This window comes from Podarcis raffonei, chromosome 18 (assembly GCF_027172205.1).
Source record: "Podarcis raffonei isolate rPodRaf1 chromosome 18, rPodRaf1.pri, whole genome shotgun sequence".
Taxonomy (NCBI): domain Eukaryota; kingdom Metazoa; phylum Chordata; class Lepidosauria; order Squamata; family Lacertidae; genus Podarcis; species Podarcis raffonei.
In genome coordinates, this window is record NC_070619.1 from 2,089,971 (window position 1) to 2,110,862 (window position 20,892).

Genomic DNA, 20,892 nt, shown 5'->3' on the forward strand with positions numbered 1-20,892 from the left:
GCCAGGCAGCTGTGAGCTTTCTGTTTTCATAGCTCCCTACTGTTCTGTCTTCCGCTGGGACTTTTCCTTGAGTGCAGCGCTGAAACAAGCAATCCCTTTTTGTACATCTCTTCTGCCCCTCATCCACGCACATTTTGCTAAAACTGATTCACCCAGTCACTCCTTGCCTTGACTTCTGCAGCCTCTGGGGCTTTATCTGCAGCCAATCGGAAACCACTCTGGACGTTTGGCTTCTGAAAATCATTAGAAAGCTGGAAAAATCACTTCCTTTTTTTGATTGTTCGGGAACCGAAATGTTCAAGTTTACAGGCTTCCGGCTTCCGAAGTTCCACTGTACAGTTTTATTATTGAAAAATAATATCACTAAGAAAGATTAACAATAATAATTGAGATATTTAAAAAGCTAAAATGCAGTAGACTGCAAGCAGATTAAAACTCACACCAGCTTTCTAAATATCTGACTAGGCTTGTCTAAACAAAAAATGTTTTTAGCCGGTGCTGAAAAGGGACTGGTGAAGGTGCCTGCTTCATCGCATAGAATTGTACAGTAGGAAGGGATTCCAAGGGTCACCTAGTCCAACCCCCTGTGATCTAGGAGTCTTTTGCCCAACGTGGGGCTTGAACCCATGAGCCTGAGATTAAGAGTCACATGCCACATGTGACAGTTCCAGTCTGCAGGTGCTGTCCCCAAACCACGCCTGCAGACAAGCAAAACAAAAGGTCGTCACTGGGGATCTGTAATGACAGGTGATTGACAGGTGAGCAGCCCCACCCACCTGTCAAAGGGGCCCATAGAGCAAGGAGGGGAGGAAGGAGGTCTGGATCCACTCTGCCGGCTGGGGCCAGTCCTGCACCCCTTACCTCCCCATGGCTGCCACCTCTCTTCCCTGTAGACCCCTCCCCAAAACGTCATCCCTTTTGGCAACCCCCCTAACTGGAGAATTGAGCCCCCTTTCCCTCTTGCAGAAGAGCAGCCCCGAGGAGCGGGAGCAGATGATCAAGCAGCTGAAGGAGGAGCTGCGGTTAGAGGAGGCCAAACTCGTCCTGCTGAAGAAACTGCGGCAGAGTCAGATACAGAAGGAGACGACGGCTCAGAAGGTGAGAACACTTCGCTTGCTGCTGGCTACTCCGCGGTGGATCGCCAAGGCAGCTGTGCGCTGGGGGTGGGTGGGGTGTCCCAAGAATTTCAGGAACCAAACAGTCACATTGACTTAGGAGCTGTCAGGTCCCACACTGGCAACTTAGCATTCTGTGTTGGCGACTGTAAACCTGGATGAAGGAGCCATTTGGTGCCTAGCTCTTACTTATTTCTAACACTGTAGGCCAGGTGTGAGCAGCCCATCGAGGGCTGCATTTCCTCTGAGAGAATCTCTTGGCCGCATGCTGCCACTGGGTGCAAAAGCCTTCTGGGTGAACTCACCTAGAATAAAGATTCACCCTTGGGTGCCCCTGGTTTAAAATATTCCCAATCCCTTGCAAGCCTACTCAGAAGTAAGCTCCACAGAGTGTGATAAACAGTACATAAGACTCACTTCTTCCCTCCTAAAAAGTAAGGGGAAATGTGTGTGTGTCTCATGGAGCAAATGTAGGCTGCGCAGCTATCCCAGAAGCCAGAACAGCAAGAGGGATCGCTGTTTTGCTGCGCAGCGATCCCTCTTGTTGTTCTGGCTTCTGAGATTCAGAATATTTTTTAATCTTGTTTTCCTCCTCCAAAAACTAGGTGCGTCTTATGGTCTGGTGGTGTGTCTTATAGGGCGAAAAATACGATGTGTGTGTGTGTGTGTGTGTGTGTGCGCGCACACACACACACACACACACACACACAATAAAAATTGATGGTTTGTTTGAATGCACTGCCATTTAGGGTATACAAATCTGAGCTAGACAGACTATGGTCTGATTCAATACAACACAGTTTCTGTATCCCCAGGACACAGGAAGCGAGAGTGCTGGGTATGGGCAGGTGGGGAAGCCAACTACCGCAACACTCCCAAGGATTTTCATTTGTCTGTTCCCTAATTGATCTCTCTTTGATCTCTCTCCTCCGCCCCTCAACGTGTCCCTTTTGGCTGTTGCTCCTTGTAGCCCACCGGATCCTCAGGAAATGCCGTGGCGACTCCCCCGCCGTTGGTGCGAGGGACGCAGAGCATCGCCTCCAGCAAGTCAGCCCTCCTCCAGGTCAGTAAACACAAGGGAGCCGTCTGCACATGGCAGAAATGGAAGCAAAGCTGTGTGTGCATTTTGGGTGGGGAGTGAGGAGGTTAAGGAGGGGAATGCAGTTTGTTGGCCCGAATGCTCTTCCAGAGCCATCCCAGCAGATGAGACCTCTTGCAAGTTGGTTCAGACCAGCAAATATGCAGCCTTGCTTGAACCGTAGGCAGGTCAGTTTCTGTGCTGTTTATTGGGGGGACTAAGCAGATCTTGCTCACACTAACAGAACAGTGCAAGTTTGCAGGTCTGACAGAAATCCAAAGCTATTCAACAGCAAGGGAACCGAAATCTACACTGGTGCTCCCCAGATATATATTTTTTCCTGAATTACAAAGCCGCCACATTTCACTCCTTCCCTCAAAATGTTAAAATGTTCTTCTTCTTTTTAAGCACCCAGCGGTTAAGAATTAGACACCTTCTCTCTGCATTGGGATTGACTGAGTCATCTCAAATGTAGCCCAGTACAGGGAGTCTCCCAGGGGAGTTGCTTATTCAGAAACACAACAGGAAGAAGCCTCTGCTGGGTTCAGTCCAGTGGAAAGACCCCCCAGAGGCTGACTCTTGGGACCTTAAGTCTCCCCCAGCCGCTCACCCCCAGGTGGGCAACAGGCAGCCTACTTGGAGGTTCTGGGGCAAGAAAGACATCGCCCCCCACCCCAAGCAAATCTATTTATTTCTTGCATTTATATCCCCCCTTTTTCTCCATGGAACTCAAGGCGGCTTACATGATTCTCCCTCTCCTTGTTTAATTCCCTGACAAAAACCCTGTGATTGTGCCTTGTCAGCAACCATGTGATGAGGGCCAGTGTGGTGTGGTTAGAGCAGGGCTTCCCAGACTTGGGTCTCCGCTGTTTTTGGACTCCTGGTCCTGCTAGCTAGGGATGATGGGGGTTGTAGTCCAACAACACAGCTGGAGACTCAAGTTTGGGAAACTCTGGTCTTCCCCAGATCCTAGCCCGACTCTAACCACTACACCACACTGGCCCTACCGCTCTTCTTTAGTCCGTTTATAGCAAAGATTCTGACGACAAATGATGCATAGGTGGGTGGGGTGCTTTTGGACCGGACTTCCTCCTTCACTTCCTTTGTCTTCTCATGCCATACAGAATTCCTCGCGTATTCCTGGGACTGTTATTCCTCCCCCCTTGATCCGCGGAGGGCAGCAGGCATCTTTGAAGCTGGGCTCTCAGCAGAACACGCAGATAGTCATGCCTCCTCTGGTGCGAGGAGCACAGGTGAGCTGCTTTTCCCCACCTTGTGCTTTCCGTTTTCTTTCTGCCCCCACAGCCTCAGCTTGAAGGGCTCAGTTGGGGCTGCAGCTCAGGGCCAGAGCATGCACCCTGCAGGCAGAAGGTCCTGGGTTCAGTCTACGGCAGCTTCTCCAAGCAGGGACCCCTGTCTGAAACCCTGGGGGAGCCACGGTCTGTCAGGGTAGAGGAGAGCTTTCCAAACTTTGTGTCGCAACACCTTAGTGTGTCGGCTGCAGTGTGTAGGTGTGTTGCACAAACATTCCCTGCACTCCTCCTAGGGCTGCAAAAGGGCTTAGTTTAACCTCCAGTTTACTAGTGAAACTGAATGGCTGTGTCGCGAAATGGTGCATGTCTAAAAAGCGTGTCACCAACATGAAGGGTTTGGAAAGCTCTGGTGTAGAGAGTGTTGAGTTAGATGGAGCACAATGCTGATCGTGCCAGGGTTGCAGGTTCGATCCCAGTATGGAACAGCTTGCATATTCCTGCCTTGCAGGGGGTTGAACTAGACTAGGTGGCCCTCATCATCCCTTCCAACTCTGCAGGTCTGTGATTCTGTAGTGGGCTCCTGCTTTAAATGGCGCTTCATTCAGACATTGGGATGCATCAGCTGCTAGCCCTACTCAGAGGACACCCATTAAGATTCCTGCATTACAGGGAGTTGAACTAGATAACCCTTGTGGGTCTCTTCCAGCTCTATGATTCTATGAAAGCGAAGGACCCGGATAACTCCATGCTCTTAAATCTTGGTGGAATTCAGTTGGGTGTTTCATTATGACTGGGAGTTTGGCAGATGGGAAAAGGCCGAAATGTCAGCTTCCAACCTTGTGGTGTGGCCCAATTGTCCCCTGGAGAACCAGTGGTGAGAGGGTCACTTCAGGACCCAGGAGAGACCAGGTTGCAAATCCCACTCAGCCATGAAACTCCCTGGGCACTCCCTGGCAGGGGGCAAGGAGGCAGTCACTGCCTATCTCAACCTAACCAACCTATAGAATCATAGAATGGTAAAGTTGGAAGGGACCCGAGGGTCATCTAGTCCAACCCCCTGCAATGCAGGAATCTCTGCTTCAGCATCCATGGCAGAGGGCCACCCAACCTCTGCTTGGAAACCTCCATAGGGAGTGTGCTCCACTCTTGGAACAACTCTCACTGTCAGAAAGTTCCTCCTGAAATTTAGTTGGAATCTCCTTTCTTGTAACTTGAAGCCATGAGTTCGAGTCCTACCCTCCAGAGCAGGAGAAAACAAGTTTGTTCCTTCTTCCATGTGACAGCCCTTCAGATATTTGAAGATGGCTCCCCTGTCTCCTCTCAGTCAACCTGGCAGGGTTGTTGTTCTGATTCAGTGAGGGGGTGAACCATGAGCTCCCTGAGGAAAAGCTGGGATATAAGTGGAGGATCGCCTGCCAACCTACCAGTTCGAAAGCACCCCCGGGTGCAAGTAGATAAATAGGGACCGCTTACTGGCGGGAAGGTAAACGGCGTTCCGTGTGCGGCTCTGGCTCGCCAGGTGCAGCTTTGTCACGCTGGCCACGTGACCCGGAAGTGTCTCCGGACCGCGCTGGCCCCCGGCCTCTTAAGTGAGATGGGCGCACAACCCTAGAGTCTGTCAAGACTGGCCCGTACGGGCAGGGGTACCTTTAAGTGGAGGATCAGTTTTTCTGCCATTTCTTGTCTTCAAAGGGAAAAAGAAGTTAATATTCTTGCTCTCTTATTCCCCCCTCCTTTCTGCATCCCCCCCATTGCGCCATCTTCCTCTCTGCCTCCTTCCCCCTTGGCTGTCACCCTCCGCTCCCCCTCTTCTAAAATTTCTCTTCCATCCCCCCTCGGATCCCATCTATATCAGCCCATCTCTGTGTCTCCCCAGCAAATCCACAACATCCGCCAGCACTCCAGCTCGGGCCCCCCTCCCCTGCTCCTGGCCCCGCGGGCCTCCGTCCCCAGCGTCCAGATCCAGGGCCAGCGCATCATTCAGCAGGGCCTCATCCGCGTCGCCAACGTCCCCAACGCAAGCCTCCTGGTCAACATCCCACAGGTGAGGAGCTGCAAGAGCGGGGGGCAGGCAGGCGCCACCCCAGAGGCAGCAGCCAGGTGGTACTAGCTGGAGTCTCATTTATGCGTTATATAACTCGTGTTTTAACACAGCTGCAGTGGTTGCGAGTTCACTTCCGTGTCCAGTTCGTTTTTTGGTTTTTTTTAATATATCTTTATTAATTTAAAATAAATACATTTATGAAAAACAGACGTACATACAAGTAAACAAACATTCAGTCAAACAAACAAGTGACAGAAAAATCAAACAAACCACCACACTATAAGATAAAAGAAGATTAATATACCGTATTTTTTGCACCATAACACTCACTTTTTTCCTCCTAGAAAGTAAGGGGAAATGTCTGTGCGTGTTATGGAGCGAATGCCTGCGGGTGGCGGGGGGATCTGCTGCAGTCGTGAGCAGAGGATCCATGGTTCCCCTTCCTTCCCTCCTCCATGGTTACAAAGCATGGATCCACATGGATCCTCAGGATTTTTGCATTGGGCTACTCCAAACTCACTGTCAGATCACATGTCTGTGGCCACAGCATGAACCACAAAAATAATATATCCACTATTTCATTTAGAATATTTTTTTTCTTGTTTTCCTCCTCTAAAAACTACATGTGTGTTATGGTCTGGTGCGTGTTATAGAGCGAAAAATACGGTAATTGTCATCATATATACTCCTGGTATTGAACACAGTTATAAAATTTATAGAAAAGAAATTTAAAACTGACTTCCAATTTATCTCACTGTACTTTGTCTATCCATTACTTTATACCGCACAGTCACATATTTCTTATATCATTTCTTTTTACCTCCCTACGAACTTGTATTTATACATATTCTTTAAAGATTCTCCAATCCTTAAAGGCTTTTTGTTTTGGTTGGCCTCTTACTCTTCCTGTCACTTTCGGTAGCTGCAGATGTTCTACCATTAGGATTTGCCAGTCTTCCGTGTTGGGTATTGTTGTGTTTTTCCAATTTCTTGCTACTAAAATTCTGGCCACCTTCCGTGTCCAGTTTGAAGTTGCACATGTTTTTAGAATGTTGGATTATTTGATTGTTTGATTATTTTATGTTAGCCGCCCTGAGCCCGGCTTCGGCTGGGGAGGGCGGGATATAAATAAAAATTTTATTATTATTATTATTATTATTATTATGTTGGTGTTCAAAGCCCTGAACAACTCAGGCCCCCAAAGTCTGAAAGGCAGCCTCTTTCTCTGCAGACCCTCTTGGGTGCTGAGATCAGCAGAGTGGCGATTTCTCTGACTTCAGACGCTTGGGGTGGGGGGGCGCTGGGGGAAGGAGAGGTCTTCTGTGCAGCAGGTCCTAAGCCTTCAAAATCTCCCCAGAGATTTTGGCACCTTCGCTAAACAGATTTTGGCAAATGTTGAAGACACGTTGTTGTTTATTTAAATTTGTATGCCGCCCTATACCCGCAGGTCTCAGGGCAGTTCACGAGATAAAACCACAATATAAAAAACACAAAATGCATAATAAAAATTAAAACAGGAACAGCACAATAACCCCCCTCCCCTCCCCGGGCATTGGATGTCAATCAGCCAAAGGCCTGGTTAAAGAGAAAAGTTTTTGCCTGGCGCCTAAAAGTGTATAATGAAGGCCCCAGGCAAACTTCCCTGGGGAGAGAGCATTCCACAGACAGGGAGCCACTGCAGAAAAGGCCCTGTTATTGTGTTGCCACCCCTGGACCTCTTGAGGAGGAGGCACACAAAGAAGGGCCTCAGAAGGTGATCTCAGGGTCCAGGCAGGTTCATATGGAAAGAGGCGGTCCTTGAGGTACTGTGGTCCTGAGTCGTTTAAGGCTTCATAGGTCAAAACCAGCACTTTGAATTGGGACTGGAAACTAATTGGTAGTGAGTGCAGTCAGACCAGGATGATGATAATAATAATAATAATAATAATAATAATAATAATAATAATAATAATAATAATAAATTATTTATACCCCACCCATCTGGCTGGGTTTCCGCAGCCACTCTGGACGGCTCACCACAGAATTAATGATAATGACAAAAAAGCAATAAAACATCAGACATTAAAAACTTCCCTAAACAGGGCTGCCTTCAGATATCTTCTAAAAGTCAGATAGTTGTTTATCTCCTTGAAATCTGATGAGAGGGCATTCCACAGGGTGGGCGCACCACCGAGAAGGCCCTCTGCCTGGTTCCCTGTAACCTCACTGATGGCAGGGAGGTGGACCTCAGGCTGAACGATGGGAGTGGAGATGCTCCTTCAATATGCTCAAACCGTCTTGCCCTGATGAGCAACCTGGCTACTGAATTCCGAGGGGTATATTTTCAGAACCTGCCTTATTTTTGTGACTGCAAAGGCTGTTTTAAAGTCTTAAACCAGACCTTTGACCATTAAACAATCTATGACCTTTTAAAAATGGGGAAGGGAGTCTGTTATTACGGGTTTTTTCTGTGATTTTTTAATTACCGTATTTTTCACCCTATAGGGCGCACTGGCCCATAGGACGCACCTCAGGGTTTTTTTTGGGGGGGGGGGAATGAATAAAAAAAATTATCCCCCAAGCTTCCCCCGACCCCAGCCCCCAGAACAGGCTGCTATCCGCAAGCTCCCCCGGGCGCGCAAGGCTTGTGGATAGCTTCTTGAAGCCTGCATTCGCCCCATAGGACGCACACACATTTCCCCTTCATTTTTGGAGGGGAAAAAGTGTGTCCTATAGGGGGGAAAATACGGTACTACTATGCTATATAACGTTGTACACCACCATAGGATCTTTGGATAAAGTGCAGTATATAAATGGAATAAATAGAAAATAAAAAAGTGTTTTTGATATTGTAACCTGCTGTAGGACCTTAGGGTGAATGGTAGGCAATAAACGAGGGTGGTTATTGTGATGATATATCATTATTTCATAAAATTTATACTCAGCTTCATTGGGGTTTTTTAAATGAATAAAACAAGAAAACTATTTGAATCAATCAATAAGATTATTATTTTAGCCCAGGGTTTCCCAAACTTGGGACTCCAGCTGTTTTTGGACTACAACTCCCATCATCCCCGATCACGGGTCCCCCTAGCTAGGGATGATGGGAGTTGTAGTCCAAAAACAGCTGGAGACCCAAGTTGGGGAAGCACTGTAATCTAGCCAAAGGCCATGACAAGTTTGTAGCCATAATATTAACAAGATAATGCAGAACATACACCTGCGATATAAACTGACATCCGTGGTGTGGGCAAAAGGAGACACCGGAAAATGAGCTTAATTTCAAATTAAACCTCCCAATCACCAAAGCAGCTTATAGCAATTTTATCTAACTCATTGTTCCCGATCCTTTTTGCAGCCAGTGATCAAATTACTGGTAGCAACTGTCAAAACCTTTAAAAGCAAGCAAGCAAGCAATGAGCTATTATTTCAGTGTGACGACACCAGGGTGGTGGAGTCTGCATGAATCATAAGAGTTCTAGAACCATAGCGGTTGGAAAGGGACCTGAGGGTCATCTAGTCCAACCCGCTGCCAAGCTCAACACCACCCCTTTTCTTTCCTCCCCCCTCCCTCAGGCCTCGCCAACTTCGCTCAAAGGTGCGGCCGTGACGGCGGCCCAGGTGAACGCTGCAGCCACTGCCACCAGTGTAGCCTCCATCGTCAACTCCAATGACTCCCCTGCCAGCCGCCAAGCGGCCGCCAAGCTGGCGCTGCGGAAGCAGCTGGAGAAGACGCTGCTGGAGATCCCTCCGCCCAAGCCGCCGGCCCCCGAGATGAACTTCCTGCCCAGCGCGGCCAACAATGAGTTCATCTACCTGGTGGGCTTGGAGGAGGTGGTGCAGAACCTCCTAGAAGCTCAAGGTAAGAAGAGGGACGTGCACACACATTCTCTCCTCCGTAAAAAATCCTTCTTTTCTCCTTTTTAAACTGGAATCCAAGGCTACCTTCACAGCATACGTTTAAAGCAGGGTGATATCCCTTTAAGCAGCTGTGGTGTCCCCCAAGGGATTCTGGGAGCTGTAGTTTGATAAGGGTGCTGAGAGTTGTTGGGGGACCCCGCCCCCATTCCCCTCCCAGAATTCCCTGCGGAGATGGAAGGATTGCTAATCCACTTCATTTATTTAGTAAGAAGAAGGGTAGGACCTGAGCCAATGGATTCAGATGACTAGAAATGCCACGGCAGGCAGAACAGCCTGAGCCCAAAGAAACCCAGACATTTCCTTTAAAATGTAAAACATGCCCATCTGACATGTTGGGCCCCCAAAAAGAGGACATGTCTGGGTTTTCCTGGACGTATGGCAACCCTACAAATGACAATAAAGGAGAGTCCAACTGAACATGAGGAAGAATTTTCTGAGGGTAAAAGCTGCTCAACAGTGGGACAGACTTTCTCAGAAGTGGTGGGCTCTCCTTCCTTGAGGCTGTCAAGCAGAGATTGGATGGTTCTCTGTTAAGAACTTTGAGAACTTAAAGAAGAAAAGACACTTGATCCAGGGGCAGCCCACATATTTATTGGCCCATTCCATCCTGACTGCTCCTGCGCAATGAAAGCATTATGGTTCCCGAAATGCATTCTGATTGTGCAGATAAAATATAACAGATAGACTTCTACAGGATGTGGTATCAGTGTGCGAAAACAGTCCCGCTCCAAGGATCCCCAGGCGTGCACTTCCAGATGGTGGAGAGTCAGGTGCCATCTTAGCGCCTGGGCATCGCAAGCTGGCGAATTTCCAACAGGGCTTGGGTGTTCTTTCCAGCTCTGCAATTCTGTGACCTGCGTGCATCCCACAACTCTGGGAAATTGATGGGTTGGGGGTGGGGAAAGGCTGTCCTGTTTTGCTTTTTCTTCTTCTGGGCTGACTTACTCCGTTTCTCCCTCTCCCTGCAGGCAAGGTTTCTGCTGCCCCTTCCTCTCAGGACCCCTACACATGTGTCCAGTGCAAGACGGACTTCACCTGCCGGTGGCGGGAGGAGAAGAGCGGCTCCATCATGTGCGAGACATGCATGTCCTCCAACCAGAAGAAGGCGCTGAAAGCCGAGCACACCAGCCGGCTGAAGGCCGCCTTCGTCAAGGCCCTCCAGCAGGAGCAGGAGATTGAGCAGCGGATACTGCAGCAGGCGGCCTCCCCCGTCCAGACCAAACCCGAGCAGATCGCACAGCAGCATCACTCGCTCAAGCAGGTGGGGACACGGCACTTTCCCTTGCTTTTAGTTCATAAGAACCGAAGCATTGAAAGGGGTCCTGAGGGTCATCTAGCCCAACCCCCTGCAATGCGGGAACAGGCAGCTCTTCCTTACAGGAACTGAACCTGCAACCTTGGCGTTATCAGCAGCATGCTGTATCCAACTTAGCTTTCCAGTTAGTTTGGTCTGCAGGCCCAAGGGGAGAGCCATTTCCCCACCTGTGCCAGGTGACAGTGGTATAGAAATACAAGATCATTGGCCTACCTCACCGGGTTGTTGTGAAGGGTGAGGCCTGGAGGAGGAGAGCCATGTATTTGGAGCTCTCCTTGGAGGAAAAGGTGGGATATATGGCTCCGTGGTCGGGCTGGGCAATAGATTGGTAGATCGTCCAAAACTGGTTTGAAGTCCATAGGATAGTGGTTTCATAATTTGTGACCGGGCAATATATCACAAATCATGGTGTGTGTGCTGTGCAAAAACCCCAATGTGAAGCCAGCCAATGCCGCTACCTAGCTCCACAATATTTCAGACATTGTGATGTATTGTATATGTTTAGCTGGTAATATATCACGATGTTGCCCAACCCTACTCAGTGGTAGAACCACCTGCCTTGCAAGCAAAAGATCGCAGGTTCAATCTTTGGCGTTTCCAAACAGGGTTGAGAAGGACTTTCTGCCTGAATCCCAGGAGTGCTGCTACCAGTCAGTACAGTAACCTCTAGTTATGAACTTAATTTGTTCCGGAGGGCTGTTCTTAACCTGAAACTAGAGGCGTGCTTTCACTAATGGGGCCTCTTGCTGCCGCTGCACCGCCGGCACACGATTTCTGTTCTCATCCTGGGGCAAAGTTCTCAACTCGAGGCACCACTGTACAGACAATACTGAGCTCGATGGAGCAGTGGTCTGACTCAGTAGGAGGCAGCTTCCTATGTTCCAAATGTAATAAAGTAAATAATAATAAAATCAGTTTGCAGTCAGATGAACAGGGGTGGGTCCTAAAATAGGGAGGGGTGGCTGGCTGTAATGACTGGCCAGCTAAACCAGGTAAGGGGAGTCAGTGGGTCTCAAACCCACAGTTAGGGGCTTCTCCTGCATGCAAAGATCGGCTCCAGTAGATGGAACGGATGAGACCAAGAGGGGGTCCAGTGGTCAAGAAGGCGGTTTCTGCGCATGCTGTGGAGGGAAGTGAGGGGCAGGTGGGGCTCGTCCACCTGAGAAGGGAGCCCATTAAATAGAAGGAAGATCCTAAACTTCTGCTGCCTTGCAGGGTATCTTTGGGAGAAGAAAAGGCTTGGGAGTACACCCTACACAATTCCGGAGTAGAGTCCCTAAAACAGTTGGATGGCGTCTTGTCCGCCTCCTTCTGGCAACTCCTGCAGCCCAGCTGGTGTCCAACATCTTGCTCTGATTTCCTTTGGACCCCCTCAGAGAGGTCAAGAGGGGGGTCTTGTCCTCTGGGCAGCCCAGGACTTTCAGATACACTGCCCAGGCTTGCACCCCAGGAGCTGCTGCTCACCAGTGGTTTGGTTTCACCGCCAAAGATGCCCACCATTGTCTCTCGAGACAATGCCAGCTACAATATACCGTATTTTTGGCTCTATAAGACGCACCTTTTCCCTCCTAAAAAGTAAGGGGAAATGTGTGTGTGTCTTATGGAGAGAATGCAGGCTGCACAGCGATCCCTCTTGCTGTTCTGGCTTCTGAGATTCAAAATTTTTTTTTCTTGTTTTCCTCCTCCAAAAACTAGGTGCGTCTTATGGTCAGGTGCGTCTTATAGAGTGAAAAATACGGTAATCCACATGCGCACACCTCTCTTGGGTGCCAAGGACCAGGGGAAAGAGCTGTGTCTTCCAGCATATAGTGGAAGTGCTACGTGCACCTCTGTCATATGGACCGACAGCTTGGTTCGGTGTCAGGCAGCTTCCTCTCTGCCTGTTTAAAACAATGAGGGCTGGGATCTTAGCTTTGATTTTAAGGGGATGACCATGACTCTGCGCTTGTAGAAGGTCCTAGGGTAGGCTGAGTGTTGCCTGGAGCACCACCACTCAGGGCTGGACCACCTGTTATGCATGCAGAAGGTCCCAGGTCCGATCCACAGTAGGGTGGAGGGACACCTGAGTCTGACACCCTGGAGAGATGCTGCCGGCCCGTGCAGGAAATACTCCACTAGCCAGCCACCTGCATCTCCAGTATGAGGCCAACTTCCATCATCCTTACAGATCTAGAACACTGTTTCCCAAACTTGGGTCTCTGGCTGGTTTTGGACTACAATTCCCTTCATCCCTGAGCACTAGGGTGATGGGGGTTGTAGTCCAAAAACAGCCAGAGACCCGAGTTTGGGAAACGCCGAATGCTTCCCAGAGTTCTCACATGGGCACCAAGCGGGACTTTTGCTCCGGCCTCTCTCACCTTCCTCCTCTCTTCCCGTTTTCCCTCGCCCAGGCCTCCAGCCAGCTTCCCCGCAGCGCCAGCACCCCCCGCGGAGTGTTGCATGCATTTAGCCCGTCGCCCAAGTTGCAGAACGCCGCCTCCAGTGTGGCCGTGCTTGGCGGCAGGCAAGGTAAGCGTGCTCAGAGACCCGCCGGCAAAGGAAGTGCTTGCACTTGGAAGAAGACTCTCGTCAACGCAGGTAGACCATTTGCTCTCGAGAACACTCTTAAAAACAAATATTTGCCCTCGCTGGCTGCGCTCCCTTGCCCAGCCGGCAAAGGGGGCAAGGCTGGCTCTTTTCTCTTCTCTTTTCTTCTCCTGGGTGAAAAGGGTGCTTCTCTATTCCTTTAATTAGAATTATTAGTTCTCCCTCCGTCTTCCCCTCTCTCTTCTTCGGTGCCTTTTGCAAAGCATTCTGGGACTCCAAACCGCCTTGCAGAATTTCCCTCCTGGGACGCTTTCTCTCTCTTTCGGTGGCTTCTCAGGGCCCTGCTTATAAAACTTTGATTCATGATTGTTTGTGTTTTTTGTAGAGTTGGGAGGGGGCCCAAAGGGTCATGCAGCCCAAACCCCCTGCAGTGCAGGAATGCAATTTTTAATTGATTGGTTCACATTTGCATATGGATGAAAAGAATCTCATTGTCTTTTGGGAGGCTTGTGTTGGGGGGAGAGGCTGTAGCTCAGCGGCAAAGGGATAATACGACAATTCATTATTATTATTTATTTATTTATTTATGCCCCACCCATCTGGCTGGGCTTCCCCAACCACTCTGGGCAGCTTCCAACAAAATATTAAAATACAGTAATGCATCAAACATTAAAAGCTTCCCTAAACAGGGCTGCCTTCAGATGTTTTTTAAAAGTCAGGTAGTTGTTTATCTCTTTGGATGGGAGGGTGTTCTACATGGCGGGTGCCACCACCAAGAAGGCCCTCTGCCTAGTTCCCTGTAACCTCACTTCTCGCAATGAGGGAACCACCAGAAGGCCCTTGGCGCTGGACCTCAGTGTCCGGGCAGAGAGATGGGGGTGGAGACGCTCCTTCATGTTAGTGCTTTCTTTAAAAACCACAGACTCAAAAGGTTTGTGCTTTTTCACATTGCCAGCATAAATGAACATATGATTCAGTAACTGATCCTTTTGATACCTTGCATTCTGCCCCCCCCCCATTTTTTTAATAGAATAGTAGAATTGTAGAGCTGAAAAGGACCCCGAGGGTCATCTTGTCCAACCCCTGCAATGCAGGAATCTTTCTCGAGGTGGGGCTCAAACCTCCGACCCTGAGGTTAATAGACTCTAATAGTTTCGTGCTCTACTGACTGAGCTTTGCCTCCAAAACCATCTGCACGCTCCGGCAGAGTTTGCCATTAGCGGGAACGATTGTCAGTTACCACATACCCTGTTTATGCAGACCTGTGCTGTGCCACACACACACACCCTGACCCCCTCTTTCCTTCCTTTCTTCCCTCCCTCCAGGTGGGACGCTGAACTTTGTCAACCCCAGTCTCGCTGTGCATAAAACTGCTGCTTCGGCTGTGGACCGGCAGCGTGAGTACCTCCTAGACATGATCCCCCCGCGATCCATCTCTCAGTCTGCCACGTGGAAATAACGCAGGAACCTCCGCCTAGAGTGGAAGACTTCTCCCTTTTTCTTCTTGTCCCCCCCCCGTTCCCCCCCTCCCCAACCCAACCTTTGATTCCGCCACCTGCCCAGCATCCCACCATCCGGTGGGGAAAACAACAACAACAGCGGCAAGCCTGCTTTCAAGCCTCGCCCGGATCACGCCTGCAAAGGTCGCAGGAGGGAAAAGCTTGCTCCCACCAGCGCCGCTCTCAGCAAGGAATGGGGGCGGCAGGGGGGCAACGACACTTCCCTGCAGGGTGGAACGGACACTCGGGGAGGTTGCAACGGACATTAGGCAACCGGACTTTCGCATTTCCATTATTATCATTTTTGTTCTGCTGTCTTCGAGAGGAGAGTCGCCTTTATCATTCTTTCCTGCTGGCCACAACTTATTTTGTCTCTCTTATTAGCATTTTTTTTGGGGGGGGGGAGTTACATGTCATTCTTCCCCCCAGCCAGCAGTAGTACAGAACGAGGATTAATTGCGCAAGAAACTCGCTCTCTCTCTCTGTCTTTCTCGCCTGCTTTCGTCCCACCCTCCCCTTTAAAGGAAAAAAAAAGGCCGCTTTTTTTTTTTAGTTCCTTTTTAGATTTTATCGTTGTCGTTATTATTATTATTATTATTATTATAATTATTTCCGTTTCTGAGCGATCGTACAACGGTCGTTAGCGATCAAGGATGTACTATTTCCCGCTCACGGAAAGTGGAACTGGGACCCAGCGCTTGTGGAGAGAGAAATCCGCAAAGGGGACGGACTGGCTCCAGCCCTGCCTTTTTCGATTTTGCTTCCCCCCCCTGCAATTCCCGTGGTGGCAACGTGAAAAACGGAGGGGGCAGCCAGGGGGTTGTTGCGGTGGAGGGGGCGTGAGCGGCTTCTTAGGGTTGTTGGTTTTATTTTTTAATTAAAGACAAACCCACTGATAACTTATGTTGTGAACAAATGCAAAACGGACTCTCCGCCCCCCCCCCCCCGAAGATGTGGAGCGACAGGACTCAGCGGGGAGGGGGGTTGCGTCAAGGTGGGGGTCGGAGGCGCACCTGTCTTGTCTTTCTTTGAAATAAACAGGATCCTGTCTCAGATAGATGTTTTGCCCCGGACGTTTGATAGCCCAAAAACTTTACCGGACAGTTTAAAAGGAGTTCCCTTCATCTGGAGAGAATGAACCGTGGGGAGGGGGGGCTGAGCCTCTCTTCCCCCTTCCCCACCTGAAACATCCCAACAGGGATCAAGGAAGAAGAGATGTATAATTTTTTTGAATTTTTATTTTTAAATCTCTACTGGGTCCCTCCCACCCCCTCTCATCCTTCCGCCGTGCGCTTTCTGTGGCCGGGGGGGGAGTTGGACTTTGTTCTCCAGGAGCATATGCAGTTTTAGGCAACCTGGAGTAAAGAAAAGGTCCGGTGGATTTTGGAAAAGGAAATTTTGTGGAGAGGCGCTTTTTTTTAAGAAAAGGGAGTGGGAGAGAAAATTGATTCAGCTGTGCCACGAGAGCCGCCGTTTGCTACCAGTTTTTTTTTTTTTGGGGTGCAAAACGGCCTTTGTACTCTTTGAAGAGTTTTCCGCAGGGCTGGTCGCTGTCCTCAAAGCACAACCCAGACCCTGCTCACAGTGCCCCAGACTTCATTCTCCTCCCTACAAGCAAATTCTCTCCCCCCTGCCCCCCAAATGTTTAATTTCTAGTAGCACCTTGGGTAACCTTTATTTTTGCTTTAAATTGCATTCCCCACCCCTACCCCACACAAAAAAACAGAATACTCCAAGCTTTAAAATCAAAGGAGCACCTACAGTTTGTTCCCTCTTTTGTGTTTTTAAGGTTGTTTTAAAAAAAAAAACTTTTATTTTCTAGAGGTGGAATTACAGCCCCCAGTTTTTAAAATGACTTATTCCTAACAACATGTTGGTACTAGATCTAGTGCTGATAGGAGAGGGGTTCGTTGCAAAATGAAAAATAAAAATTATATAAATATATAAATATATATATCTATATATAAAGAGGAAGGGGTGGGGAAGGGTTAATGCAGTTGAACCTCTCTCTTTTTTTTCAGGCAGGTGGGGCAGTGGGGAGCCAGTCTGGTATTTTGTTAGCAGCAAGTTAGATACTTAATTTAAAATAAATTTTTAAAAATACAAAAAAAAAATATTACAAAACAACCATTGCTGTACAGGGGTGGGGGGGGGGGAGTGAGGAGGGGGGGTCCCCTCTTCAGATTATGACTGTTGCATTGTAATAAAAAGCTCCTTATAATTCCTCTTTCTTTCTTTCTTCTTCCCCTCCCCACAAGTGTGGATATTTGGGTTTTAACTATTCTACGTGGACCTGTCTATATGTTATAATATCCCACCTTCCCCCCCCCCCATGGAGTTCAAGGGAGGGAGTCCTCTTCACCTTCATAAGAACCCTGCGAGGTCGGCCAGGGCTGAGGGTGATCGCTTCTGACGCAAGGTCACCCCTAGCAAGCTTGGTGGCTGAACGGGAGGATTCGAACCCTGGTCTCTCTCTCGGGTCCTAGCTCAACACCCAACAGACACACACACACACACACACACATGATATCTGGCACTGCTGTCTAAAGGGTCCCGCGATGTCACACATGGAACAGACCACCTGAAACCATTAGGTTGTATCTGACCTTAGCTGTCCTCCATCCCTGGCATCTCCACATAGGGCTACAAAGGACTCCGTGCCAAAAATCCCAGAGAGCCACTGAGGAGGTGCTGTTTTTATTCAGTATAAGGCAGCATCCTCTGTCCTGGGCCTTTTCTTTGCAGAAAATCTGTGTTGCCCAGGTAGCCAAGAACTGGATCCAGCGTGGGGAATTAGCCAGCATTCTGCAGAGCCGTCCAGATATCTCTGAGCTCCCCCTTACCAAGCCTGGATCAAACATCCTTTGGCATGCTCTCATGCCCCATGCCTTCCTCCTCAGCTACAGCAAAATCACTAGCACAATTTATTGGGGGGGGTGTTTGCAGACATGAAGAATGACACGGGGTGGGGTGACATATCTAGAAGACACTTGGTGAAAATTGGGGGGGGGTTGTTTTTAAACTCGTTGCATCCTGGAGAAATGTCATCAGAGACTGGCGTTGCTCATGCCGTATCACTTTGCTCTTAAGGACTAGAACAGTGGTTCCCAAACCGGGGGGGGGGGGGGGACGACGACCACCACCTCCTCGGTTCTAATAATACAGTGGTACCTCAGGTTAAGAACTTAATTCATTCCGGAGGTCTGTTCTTAACCTGAAACTGTTCTTAACCTGAAGCACCACTTTAGCTAATGGGGCCTCCTGCTGCCACCGCGCCACCGGAGCACGATTTCTGTTCTCATCCTGAAGCAAAGTTCTTAACCTGAAGCACTATTTCTGGGTTAGCGGAGTTTGTAACCTGAAGCGTATGTAACCTGAGGTACCACTGTAATAGTAATAATAATAAATTTCTCATACCCCTCCCCAGCCCCAGCTTCCAACAAAATACAGCATCAAATATTAAAAGTTTCCCTGCCTTCAGATGTCTTCTAAAAGTCAGAAATACTTGCTTATTTCCTTGACATCAGACAGGAGGGCGTGCCACAGAGCGGGTGCCACCACCGAGAAGGCCCTCTGCCTGGTTCCCTGTAACCTCACTTCTCGCAGGGAGGGAACCGCCAGAAGGCCCTCGGCGCTGGACCTCAGTGTCCGGGCAGAACGAGGGGGGTGGAGATGCTCCTTCAGGGATACTGGGCCTAAAAGACAGGATTACCTAGCAGGGTTGGTTGATTTCCATCCAGCCAATTAACCTATTTTTCAGCTGCATATTGTTCCGCTCAGAGCAGACCCATAGAAATTAAAAGGACATGGCTTATTTTTGCCTATTCATTTCAGTGGGTTTACTAGTCTATAACCTTACTAGTTCCAGTTCAGCTCAATAGAATTGTAGAGTTGGAAGGGGGCTCTGAAGGTCATCCAGCCCAACCCTCTGCAATGTAGGGACCGCAGCTAAAGAATCCCTGGCATATGGCAAACCAACCTCTGTTTAGAAAACCTCCAAGAAGAGAGAGTGTTCCGAGTATTTATGAACATGCACAGAGTGCATTAAAAATCTTAAGAACCGGCAATAAGTAAGAACATCCTTAAACTCTTTATTCCTGCGCCGCAGGGCGTTGGATTAGAGGGCTTCTCCCAACTCTTAACAGGACTTCTTACTAAGCAGGGCAAGTTATTTAAAAATAATCGGGAGCAAATGAACACACACACACACAAAAGCATCCAGTACCTTAGCCCAGTTTCATTTCATCTGCCCTTTTCCCTCTGGTAACATCGGAAATTTTGCTGATCTGACCGGCTGCTTCTAATTTCTGTCTCCACATCAGCCATTTTGAGGAGTCATTTAAACCCTGTGAGGCAGGCTATTTATTAATTATCATTACTATTATTATTTACATTTATATACTGCCTTTATTTTCCAAGGAGCTCAAGGTCGTGTGTTTGGTTCTACTCCTACCTATTTCATCCTCGCGACAATCCTGTCAGGTAGGCTTAGGCAGGGAGAAGCAAAGCCCCACCCAGTGAACTTCAGGACTGCTAAGGGGGATTTGGACCCTAGTCCCTAACCACTACACCACACTGCCTCACATTGTTGGACTCCAATCAACTAAAGCAGTATTCAGTAATTTATTAGAATGTAATAAACAGCAAAATATCAGCAAATAATCATTAAATGTTGTTGTTTAGTTGTCTCCATGACCCTATGAACCAGAGCATTAAATAGTTTTTTAAAATTACTAAACTAATCAATAAAATAACAGCAAATCACAATGCATGAAATACCACAAAACCATGGGAAACGGTCAGATTGAGAAAGAAGGACACACAATTTAGGGATATTAATTAAAAAAAAAAATCACTGAACTTCTTCCAAAACATTACCAAACATACAATTTTCTCCCTGAACCTGTTAAGACTTTTTTTGCACATGGGCAAATTTATCCTTTTCTCCTGGGAAGCAAGCCCTCTGAAGGCTGGCCAGGGTGGCTGGTAGAGGGAGACCGCTGCTCACCGGCTGGGCATGCAGAAGCTCCCCGGCTCAATCCCTGCTGATGGTCTCCTTGTGTAAAGAGAATCACAGAATGGGAGAGTTGGAAGGGACCCAAGGGTCATCTAGTCTGACCCCCTGCGATGCAGAAATCAGCTGAGGGTGGGGGGAAAGCCCTTTCTGTGCTTGATGCGCTAAATAAAAAAGCAACTTCCCCTCTTTCTGTTTCAGTTACAATCAGGGCCAGATTTAGGTTTGATGAGGCCCTCAGCTCCTGAAGGTAATGGGGCCCTTTATATGTCCAGCTGTCCTTTGTCAACAACAAATTGTCGCTGTTTTTTGTGTTGAATATATGCTATATGGTACGCCGGCTCCCTCGGAGGGATGAGCGTGCAACCCCAGAGTTGGTCACGACTGAACCTAATGGTCCCTTTACCTTTACTAGGTATCTCAAGCCATTTTCACATAGCAAAATATGTATTTTATCAAAATAATTGTTGAACTGAAATACAATTAAGAAGAAGTACAGTATATTTATAGTGAAATAATTATTAAGCTTCGTTTTGGAACACTTTGGTTTTGAAACAGACTTCCAGAAGGGGTTAAAGTTTGAGAACCAAGGTACCACTGTATATAGAAATGAGCAAACCAGAGATATTTTAGGAAGCAGGCAGAGCCCATGACTTACATCCTAAGAGCCTACACAACACAAAACACTGTTGCTGTAGGTAGGTTTTATTTTATTTGTTTTTTGTCTTATATTTTGGAAATGTACATCCAGTGGTTTTTTTCCTTTCAGTTTTTTGGGGCCCCCAAGAGAGCGGGGCCCTAAGCTATAGCTTATTGAGCTTCTGCGTAAATCCGGCACTGAGTCCGACACCCTGCGATGCAGAAATCAATTAGTAGTGTCGGACTCTTCGGGTGACCCCCTGGACCAGAGCACGCCAGGCACTCCTGCCTTCCACTGCCTCCAGAAATAATAATAATAATAATAATAATAATAATAATAATAATAATAATAATAATAAAAAATTTTATTTATACCCCAGCCAAGACGGGGCTCAGGGCGGCTAACACCAGGTAAAAACAATTGATTAAAATACAACTTAAAAACAAGAATAAAATACAACATTAAAATGCAGCCTCATTTCAGTAGAAACTCAAATCATGAACTTTTT

The 20,892-nt window shown here is 48.2% G+C and overlaps 1 protein-coding gene across 9 annotated transcripts in view; it reads left to right on the plus strand.

Moving 5' to 3' along the window:
- Positions 1 to 15,086, plus strand: part of GATAD2A (GATA zinc finger domain containing 2A) — a 77,088-nt gene extending 62,002 nt beyond the window's left edge. For 7 of the 9 annotated variants that reach the window (XM_053372583.1, XM_053372588.1, XM_053372584.1 and 4 more), the window contains 8 exons: positions 967 to 1,098; positions 2,086 to 2,178; positions 3,318 to 3,446; positions 5,302 to 5,490; positions 9,046 to 9,331; positions 10,359 to 10,651; positions 13,096 to 13,282; positions 14,557 to 15,086. In XM_053372583.1, the coding sequence (XP_053228558.1) occupies positions 967 to 1,098; positions 2,086 to 2,178; positions 3,318 to 3,446; positions 5,302 to 5,490; positions 9,046 to 9,331; positions 10,359 to 10,651; positions 13,096 to 13,282; positions 14,557 to 14,690 (1,443 nt within the window). In that variant the 3' untranslated portion in view covers positions 14,691 to 15,086. The remainder of the gene's footprint in view (positions 1 to 966; positions 1,099 to 2,085; positions 2,179 to 3,317; positions 3,447 to 5,301; positions 5,491 to 9,045; positions 9,332 to 10,358; positions 10,652 to 13,095; positions 13,283 to 14,556) is intronic. The other 2 variants (XM_053372591.1, XM_053372586.1) reach the window with 2 other exon arrangements.
- Positions 15,087 to 20,892: the final 5,806 nt, after the last annotated feature.